Below are 10269 nucleotides of genomic sequence, written 5' to 3'. Positions count from 1 at the left end.
TTAGTTGCACTGCACATTATGTTGTACCTGAACTTCAGTTATATTTAATGGTCTTTTTTTCTCTTCCTTTTCTTTTACAGTGGAGCCGTTGGACTTGACAGATTACCACTACTCATTCCTCGGGTCACAGGAATACCAGCCTAGGGAGGAATCGATGAGTACAACTCCGAGAGAAGATGATAGACCTCGAACCTTTATTCCTTCCAAGTTGGGGAAGCAGGATGGTGGTATTTTGTGGTGCTCCAACGACCCCTTGCTCCAGGAAGGTTGGTGCAGTCGAAGCAGAAGTGATTTCGTTTGATGATGATTTTGAGAAGATTGCTTACCCGAAGAACGGTAAATCTGCCGCTGGTACTGTTGCTGGGAGAGGTGGGAAGAATGCTGTCATCACCAGGAGGAAACCAACAGTTGAGTCTGGCAACATAACTTCCTCCAAGAGAGCATCAAGATTGCCTTTGAAGTGGCGTTCTACTATCGCTCCCCTAAATAAATACAGTTACCCTCATCTATTCGAGGCCCAGAAGTTGAGACAATATGTGCTTAGTAAAGATGGTCTGGAGAAGTATTATGAGGGAGTATTTTTCTTCTTAACTTTGTTGCTGCCAGAGATGCTACTTTGTTCTGAACTTCTGTTGTTGTAGTATGTGGACTTCTGTTAATTTCTCCCTTGCCTTGGAGTTATAGTGTCTGAACTTCTGTTGTTATAGTATCTGAACTTTTGTTCATCTCTCCTTGCCTTTGAGTTATAGTATCTGAACTTCTGTTCATCTCTCCTTGCCTTTCAGTTATAGTATCTGAACTTCTGTTTGTTATTGTATCTGAACTTCTAATATTTTTTCCCATCCTTTTAAATCTGCAGCACAAGCTACTACATGTTTACCATCCCTGGGAATGTGATTGACCTCACAGGACGTGTCCTTTATACTCTTTTTGGTGAAGGGCAGTAGATGGAAGGAGACATAATGGATTATCTCATAAATTTGTGGAAGGATAAGCCGAAGACCTCTGAGATATTCACTAGTGCTGACAGGGTTGTACTTAGTCCCTACTTCATACAGGTTTTAGTTCTTTGCACCCCTATCTCCCTTCTTTTGCTCTAGTTTTGTTGTAGTGGCATTTGGGAGGTGTTTTAATTCTATTTTTGTGAATGCACGGTACTGCCTGGAGTATGTTTTCTTCGCTGCAATAGTTCCAAAGTTTAATGCACAAAATTCGGCTAAACTCCTCCCAATGTTTGTTCGCAAGGGAGAAGACCTTCTTAACGCAAAGCTGGTTAGGTTTTGATAACTCTTGCTTTTTTTAATTTTATGTACATCCTTTTGCTCAGTTTGTCAAGAAGTTGTTGTTCATCCCGGTTGTTCAATACCTATGCTTTATAGTTTGTGTTCACCGTTTCTTTCATTCTTGGCAGGTTTTTTTGATACTATTCAAGCCAATTGACACAATGGCGCACTACACTATGTATGTGCTGAATAGATATCGTGGGAGTATTGACATCCTTAATTCACTTCCTTCCACTAATAAGGTAATGTCATGAACAAGTTTCCATGGAGACTGCCAAAATATCGTGAGTGTTTCTTAGCCTGAACCTCCTTTCATATTCTCTTGTTTGACACGAAGTTTATTATGCCTTCTATTGACAAAATATTTTGCTGTCTCTGTTTTGGTAATACTGCGTGAACTGACTATAATTTGACAATTGAACTTCCTGTATCGTTTAGCTGGATTTTATTCAAGTGTCCCTTTTATGTACCTGAACTTAACGATTTTGGTTAACATGTTTTTGACTTCATCTTATTTGTTATTTCTGGCAGATCAAGGGATTTGTTGGGTTGCTCGAGGAGGTGTACGGCAAGACTGCGTACAAAGCGAGCAAGCAGCCTAACTGGGTGACTATTGCAAAGAGGCTGACTTTTATCGATGTTCCAAAGCAAAAGAATAATGATTGTGGTTTCTTTGCCATGAAGTTCTTCTATTCATATGATGGCGATGAGCTTGTTGAAGATTTTGGTGATGTGGAAGTATGTTTTGTCCTTGTTCTTGTGTCATCATCCTTTCATTTTTCTTGTGTGTGTTTTGCTGAGACGCTCCTGTTGTGGTTTTAGTTATCCTTTACTAAACCATCATTTCATTTCTTGTTTGCAGGCTGCTGCAGATGACTAGAAGGCCGAGTTCATGCACACTCTAATCTTTAGCGAGAAGAATGAAGTCATGCGTGCAGAGCTCCCTAAAGAGATCCGGTCCTTGGGCCCGTGAATTCGAAGCATTAGTTTTAGTGTAGATTTGATTTCGTAAAGATTTTAGGTTTGATAATGATTGGAACGATTCCGTAAAGATTTGGTTGTAAGAATGGTTTAGTGACTATTATTATGATATTGTGGACAAATGTATTTGGTGTGAAGAATGATTTGGCTTGTGAATTTCAATGTACTGCATCATTTTCAGTATCCATGTGTTGTATGTTTTTCCTCAACAGATGTACTTGAACTTCTCCCTGGGCTATGGATGAACTGCTTGTTTTTTTGTGTTGCTTAATTTTGGGCCCGAACATATGATCTTTGACTTGAACTTCTGCTTGAGATCTGGCTGGGCTGCTGGTTTCAGATGGAGAAGATTTTCTGTGTTGTGTAATGTATTGTTATTTTTCAACCCAACCAATACGTAGCCTTTTGCATAGAATCTATATTTGTTTTTTTGTGATTTTTCAACTGTGAATGGATTTCAACTATAACATTGTGCAAAAATATTCTCATACACTCCTTTACGTTTCTTTATGTTTTGTCGGCATTGTACATGAACTTATGCACGTATCCAAACAGAACTTCACATCTGAACGTGTTGTCTTAGGCTTGCTAACCTTAGTTCATACGGCAAAACTTTATTTTTTAAGCATATTTTTTTCCTACATCGATTTTATATACCAGAACTTCTTCTGTAAGTTGGCCTGAACTTCAAACTGTATAATTATTTGTTGGTTGCTCTTTTATGGAATACAACACCAGCACCTCCTGCCATAATATACCAGAACTTCCACTGTAATGTTACTTGAACTTCATAGTGTATATTTTTAATTTTTATTCTTGCTTGCACTTTGCATGGAATACATCACCAGCACAGCACTTCCTCTCATAATATAGCAGGACTTCTGCAGTAATATTACTTGAACTTCACAGTGTATATTTTTCATTTTATTACTGCTTGCTCTTTCATGCAATACATCACTAGCACAACACTTCCTGCCATAATATAGCAGGACTTCTGCAGTAATATTACTTGAACTTCACAGTGTATATTTTTCATTTTATTACTGCTTGCTCTTTTATACTTTACATCACCAGCACCTCCTCTTACACTATACTAGTACTTCTGCAGTAAGCTTACTTGAACTTCTACTGTATAATTTCTTTGAAACTTCAACAATAAAAGTTCAAGTAAGCTTCTCCTAAAATACTGTTTCAAAAGTGGAATAATATTCTGCACATTGACATGACATAAGTTTGCTTTGTTTAATTGACCTAGTCTAACTGTTCATCAGCCTTGCGCTCCTCCTAGGCTTTGGTTGTAGTGGTTTTTGATTGACATGTACCTCTTCCTCTTCATCTTCCTCTTCCTCTTCATCGTCTTCTTCCTCTTCATCATCCTCTTCCTCTTCCTCCTCGCATTCCACTTCCTCTTCCTCTTCCTCTTCTTTGATGGTGTCTTCATCTTCGTCTTCCTCTTCATCTTCCACCACTTTCTTGTTGCTGGCTCTAGGTTTTGCTTTCTGTTGCTTCTCTGGCTTTTTGCTTGTCTTTTCAGCATCTGCGCGCTTCGGGCATGTTCTTGCATTATGTGGTTCATACTCCTTGCATATGCTACAAAATCTGCTGCTTGCTTTCTGTGGGTGTGGTCCCTTGTTTTGTTCTACAACTTTGGGCTGCTGTTTTTGAACTTTGGGTTGCTTGACCTCCTCGGCATTGTTTATTTCTAGGAGTGTTGGACATGTGAGCTTCTTGTGTCCTGCAACCTTTTTGCACACACTACATTGCCTGTGTCCAAGTGGCACCCCGTTCTCATCGAGCACGACGACTCTTCCTGCAGGTGGTGCCTTTATTTGAGCTCTCTTGTAACTTTTCTTTGCTGCATTAATTTTCTTCCTACCCTTTGTTTCAGAGTATAGCGGCAGTTTCATCATCTCTTGCTGCCGCTGCTGCATTAATTGGTGAACACCCTGCTTGCATTGGTTGGCTTGAGCAACGGCGTGGAGCATTTCAGCTGCATAATAATGAAGGTCATCTTCAATTTCGGCATCCTCTTCAGCCATCCTTCCGTCAGCATCTGCTCGATTTGCTGAATGTATTGCATCAAGCTCTTCCACGAGCCTCTTGAGAACATAGAAGGCTCTGTCATATTGCTGATCTCATTGCTTTCTTGTTAACCATCAAATTGAGCTGCAGCAAGATGTCTTGCTTCGATAGTCTTGAGCTCCATCCGATGCAGTTGTGTTGTAGTCCCTTGTATCAAAGGTTGGTTGTGATTTTGCAGTCTTTGTGTACCGTTTGAGGATATACTTGTGTGGAAATTTGTTAGACTTCAGGTAGTCCAGTATGTTCATGATGTGAAGGCAGAACAGGACTGCATTTCGTGATGAATGCAGAATACATAGTTTGTGAGCCAGCAATGAGTTTTCATATATTTGATATGATACTACTAGTTTATCTATTTAATGAGTTTGTTTTTCCGCTCACCTGTGTGTGTCCAAAGCTTGCATTTACACTCGTATATTTCATTCTCTGGGTTAGCTACAACCTGGAATTCATGCTTTGACCAGGCAAATCTGTCATCATCATCATGGCTAGCCTTGTTGTGGTAGTACACAAGGTACTTAGTGGGCTCTACTGTAGGCTTTGCGTGAAATAGCATGGCTTTTCTCATCCCAGTCCTCATCTCGGTGTACATGGCTCTCGTGTACTTGATAGACATGTCTTCCTCGTAGCCGTAAGTTGTTTTTGTCACAGGATTGGTCTGCACGTGTCAAAAAATAAGATATTAGTCGAAGCAGAGTCAGTGGTTTCATTTTTTAAAATTCAAAGTGCACATGTTGAAGGAAAACACAATATGATGGGGGTGTTTTTTTATCTTCATACCATGCTGGTCATTGTTTGCTCATTCTCCTTCTGCATCCGAGTTTGTATGCAAGCATTTACCCGCCTAGCAAACTTGTGTAGGTTCTGGGTCCCCTTGACAAACCCTCTCTTGAGCACGTGGTTCATGCTCTCGCTTCGTTGTGTGGAAGTCATTCTAGCACAGAAAATGTTCTTGTAATATGCTGAAATCCACATTTTCCTATCACTCCATAGCTAGATCATCATCTGATCGTTCTCCAGGTTGTACGTGTGCACGAGTTGAGCCCAGGCAGTTTCAAACTCCGTTGGCATCAGCGGCCAGTTTAATATAGCTGTGAACTCCTCTTTGAATGTTTTATACTTTTTGTACAGCAACGCGAGGTATTCCTTGTACTTCTTCAGGATGTGCCAACGGCATAGCTTGTGGATGGTGTTTGGGAATGACTGTGGTATAGCTTTCGCCATCGACGGGCACTGGTCTGCATGAATTAAAAAAAATGAAACTTGCTTCTTTTTGCACTGATGGTGAACTTATGTTGTACAAGTACTTGAACTTCACAGGTAGCAGTATGACTATCTAAAAATGTCACATGTATTTTTCCTTACAGCAGTGTTGTTGGACTTTTGTGGTACCAGTGCTTGAAGTTCACAGGTAGCAGTAGGACTACCTAGTAGTGTCACACACAAAATTTTCTTAGAGCAGTGTTGTTGAACTTCTGTGTTACCATTGCTTGAACTTCACATAAATAACTATATTTTTCTGAACATGTTACATATATTTTTCTTACAGCTTTGTCCTTGAACTTCTATGATTCCTGTATTTGAACTTCACATTCATAACTAATTTTTCTAAACATGTGACATATAATTTTGCAGTCTTGTACTGTTTGTTGGACTTCTGTGCTAACAGTGGTTGAACTGCTTGCTTTACATTATTCAGATAAAACCAAATATACCCAATACAAACCCATAGACTGAAAACATGATGAAACTTGTAGAGTTTTTTTGAACTCACCTGTTAGAATGCAAGTTGGGTGCTTGTTGTTCATGCACCATACAAATGTATCGAACAGCCACTTGAATGACTTTGCATCTTCGTCTCTCATCAGGGCAACAACAAATATTGTTGACTGCAGGTGATGGTTTGTTTCAACAAACACTCCCAGAGGCATATGAAATCTGTTGGTCTTGTAAGTTGTGTCGGATGTTATGCAATCGCCAAAGTCTTGATACGCTCCTCGGCAGCTTGCATTGGACCAGAAAATGTTTTTAATTGACTTCTCCTTGTCTACTTGTATGTCATAGAAAAACTCATCATTGATTGCCTTCATGTCTTTGAAGAATGATACAAGTTTCAATACATCATCCAAATCATCTTTCCTTGCATTCATGGCTTTCCTGCAAATTACATGCAAACATGCATTCGTTATTTTTGCTAGCAAAGGGTTGTGACTTAGGATGCTATGTACATTGCAGTATGTGCATTTTTGAATACTTACTGGTTTAGTAGGTCTCGTCCGGTCATGCTTAGGAAGTAGCTTCCATCTTCATTTTCAGATAGCATGGACATGATTGTTGTGTGCTTGACATCATGGTACTGGAGGAGCTTTACGTACTCCAAAATAGTGGGGTCATAATTCTTGTGTGAGTGCAAGAATACCAGCATGTCATCAGTTTGCATGAGTTGGTAATTGTGATTGTACTCAATGTCCACTGTCACGCATGTGTTATCCTCCTGCACCTTCACCCTCATTCTTGCATTGCAGCCTGTCCTCTGCGATGTTTTGTTTCGCTGCCTGTCAGCCTCTGAAACAGAAGTTGTGTGTTTCCCTTGGAACGCGCAAACAAAATACTTGTGATTGTCATTCCCTCCCGTCTTCCTGATTCCAAAATCAGCGTATCTGTTATAAAATTCCCTTGCTTTCTCTACATCTTGGAATCACATCTTTAGTCTTGGTATTAGATAATCTGGGAGATCCGGCATCTGCAGAAAAAGAAAAAAAATAATCCAAACGGCACGTTAAAATGCAGTTTATGAACTTGTTATCCTGGAGGGAGCAGAAAATTTGCAGATAATACAAGATGCGTATATAAATATTTTGTTTCACTTACGTGCGTGTATGATCGCAACTCCACCAGAGTCTACTGTTGTCCCTCTGGGATGGGGCACGGCGGAGTAATCATAGCAGGATGCAGGAGTGGATCACGAGGAGGAAGGGGGGTTGAAGATGGCCTCTCTCTTGTTTGCGTCCATTTTGCTTGAGGTGGTTGTGGAGGTATTGTGATCCTGGTCTTGGTTTGCTCTTTTTTTGTGAAGCAATCCATCTACCTTATGTCCTGTACAATTCTGACTTGTAGCAGCAGCAGCAGCAGGATCCAACGGTGGTAGTGTGCAGAGCACTCTCCTCCGTGTGTGTGTTCCTATTGGATTTGTCCTGGGATCCGGTTTAGTTGCTTCCCTTTGGCATTGACGAGGCACACCAGGATAACCTCCAGAGTTACCCGCAGGACTTGAGCTAACCCCCTCCTCCATCGGCGCGCTTGGGAGTCTGCTGGTGGATACAAAGAATCCGCGGGGGATTTCTGGCGTCACCCAATTAGGTGGAGGCGCAAAGTTGTGTGGATAGGGCTGTGACCCAGCATCTTGGAAGTCTCCATGTGTTTCGAGTGTCATCCATTTTTGGTCTGGAGCAGGTTGGTAACGCTGTTGGTGCGTTTGAGGTGTGACCCATTGAGGGGGTGGTGCAACACGTACAGGCTTAGGATTGTGTACTTGCTGCTAGGAACTGCTAAGCTTCTTCATGCGTCTCTCCTCTTGCTGACATAAAAGAAAAAAATGTTTATTAGCACACAAGTTACATCTGCCTATACCTTTGTAACTGAATTTAGCATTATTCATAGCCTGAACTTCTCATATAAAAGTGGTGTTCATGTACATATTTTCCCCCTAGGACAGGCATCACATTCTGAACTGAGCTGAGCATCTGCCGATACTTTTGTACCTGAACTGAGCACCCTTCACAGAATGAACCTCACATTCTATTAATTCTACACTATTTGATTACTTATATGTACCTGAACTGAGCACTCTCTACAACCTGAACTTCTTGTTTTGCAAAGGGGAATACTGTCTACAGTTAAAAAACCTGAACCTTCATGAGTTTGAATGGTTGAACCACTAGTGCATATCAACCTGACCTTCATGTGATCACATGCATGTTCTATTTTCCTTTTATTTTTTGCACACAACCAGATACATACCAACCTGAACTCTAGCACACTTAATAGTTGAATTTCACATGGCTTTTCACATGTGAATGCAGGCAGATTTTCTACTGTTTGTAGCCTGTACTGATGCTCAAACACTACCTGAACTACACATGGCGGTAAGCAGGCAGATTTTCTACTATTTGTAGCCTGTACTGATGCTCACACACTACTTGAACTTCACATGGCTGTAAGCAGGCAGATTTTAAAATGCTTTTTGTAGCCTGTACTGATGCTCACACACTACCTGAACTTCACATGGTTGTAAGAAAATCACAAACAGAAGGAAGTTCAACCATACCCTAGCTAGAAGTTCGGCCAACCTTTTTCCAGCAGCTGATAGGCCACCTTGAGAGCAATTCGTTGGGGAGGTAGGAGAGGAATTCCATGGCCATCCATGTCTTGCAGAGGGCGCGAAGTTCATCTTCACGAAGCAAGAAGTTCAGGCAAGGCAAGATTGAAGAAGAAGGCAACAAGTGGGAGGAAGTTCATGTACCGTTGCTGGATATGAAGGCGCCGCCGATGCCGCCTCCGCCGCGGAGTTGCTCCGTTGTCCGCGCCGTTCGCCATAGCTTCCGTCGGGACCGTCATCTACTCTGCCAAGGCGTCGGGCGGTGAGGATGGAAGGAGGATACGGCTTCTGGAAGTCCATGGCGGCTTCGCCGCGTCCAGGCGACGCAGGCTCCCTCGTGCCGGCGTCCGCCCTCGCTCGCTCGCCCGTGCCAGTGGTCGGCCAGGAGGTGGGACGGAGGGGTGGCGGCAGATCCGGTCGAGCAGGCTCTGGAGACGGAGGGGAGGCGGCGGATCCGGCCGGCCAGGAGCTGGAGACGGGGAGGGAGGCGGTGGATCCGGCGAAGATCGGCGGCGAAGCACGGGGGGAGGTCGGGGATCGAGGGGAGGAGCGGCGAGGAGGGGGGCTGGGGCGGCTCGGGATCGGGATCAAGTGGATCATGTCGGGCGGGCTGGCGGTTCGGGAAGTTCAGGTGGGTTCTGTCGGGCCATTATAGGGGTTGTTGTCATCCAAATAACTATTCTAATCCTGGGATTAGAATAGTGTTGTCCTATATATATATATATATATATATATGAGAAAATCGGCTATTTGCCACTTTCAATATCGGGCTTCGCAAAACTGCCACTCTCAACAGTGGCTTCGTTAAAATGCCACCTAGTTCCTGTACACTTTGATTACCACGCCATTTTTCCTTTTTCAATGACTTTTCTTTTTTCTTTTCAATTTTCTGGCACCTGAAAGGACCAAAGTACCCTTGTCTCTTTCTACCTTATCCAATCTGTTTGTGTCTGGTCTGTATCGGATTGCTCTGAGGCTAGCTTGTTCGTGTCGTCATGGTCGCTCGCCGCTGTACCTCGTTGATGCCCGCGCGAGCTACCCAACTCGCCGCCCTAGCTTGACCACGCCTGAGCGAGAAACTGCAGGTTGCCGCTGGTGCTCGGCCATGGCTGCGCGCGCCGCTGCAACTCGCCCTCGTCACTGCAGCTCTCCGCCGGCGCTCATCCATGTCTGCACACGCCGGCGCAGTTCGCCCTCACGTCGCGGATGCTTACGCGTGCCAGTGCAGTTCGCCGTGGGTGCTCGCGCCCCTTGCGGATGCTTGCGCATGCCAACGCAGCTCGCTGCGGGTGCTCGCCCATGCCTGCGCGCGACAGCACAGCTCGCCCTCCCCTGTGTGTGTTGGCGCAGCTCACCCCGCGACATGCCTGAGAAGTGGGTGGCGCTGAACATCAGCATCAGTGGCATGATGGCAGCAGCCGCTGGAGGAGATGGATGCGTGTCAAGTTCTGAAGATGTTGAATGCAAGCAACCTGTAAGTGAAGTTTGCTGTAACCTTTAGTTGATGTTGGATTGCAACTTGGCAATTACATTAAGAATAGCATA

At 43.4% G+C, this 10269-nt stretch overlaps 1 protein-coding gene across 1 annotated transcript; it reads right to left on the bottom strand.

The window, feature by feature from the left end:
• Positions 1–5339: 5339 nt before the first annotated feature.
• On the bottom strand, positions 5340–9024 carry LOC109738444 (protein FAR1-RELATED SEQUENCE 5-like). The gene is made up of 5 exons (XM_020297544.1): positions 8869–9024; positions 8181–8236; positions 6605–6985; positions 6121–6503; positions 5340–5584 (listed from the first exon to the last, which is right to left on the bottom strand). Exons 1-5 carry the CDS (start codon positions 9022–9024, stop codon positions 5340–5342), a joined length of 1221 nt encoding a protein of 406 aa, XP_020153133.1.
• Between the last annotated feature and the right edge of the window lie 1245 nt (positions 9025–10269).

The sequence above is a fragment of the Aegilops tauschii genome, chromosome 3 (genome assembly GCF_002575655.3).
Source record: "Aegilops tauschii subsp. strangulata cultivar AL8/78 chromosome 3, Aet v6.0, whole genome shotgun sequence".
NCBI lineage: Eukaryota > Viridiplantae > Streptophyta > Magnoliopsida > Poales > Poaceae > Aegilops > Aegilops tauschii.
The sequence above is the reverse complement of the archived record's forward strand: the minus strand, read 5'-3'. Positions and strand labels throughout refer to the sequence as shown.

Coding starts and splice junctions, on each gene's coding strand:
- LOC109738444 (XM_020297544.1), bottom strand. CDS start 9,024: ATGGACTTCCAGAAGCCGTATCCTCCTTCCATCCTCACCGCCCGACGC. Junction 6,986..8,180: donor GTAGAGAGTGCTCAGTTCAG/GTACATATAAGT, acceptor TTTTGGAATCAG/GAAGACGGGAGGGAATGACA. Junction 5,585..6,120: donor CCCAACTTGCATTCTAACAG/GTGAGTTCAAAA, acceptor TAATTCATGCAG/ACCAGTGCCCGTCGATGGCG.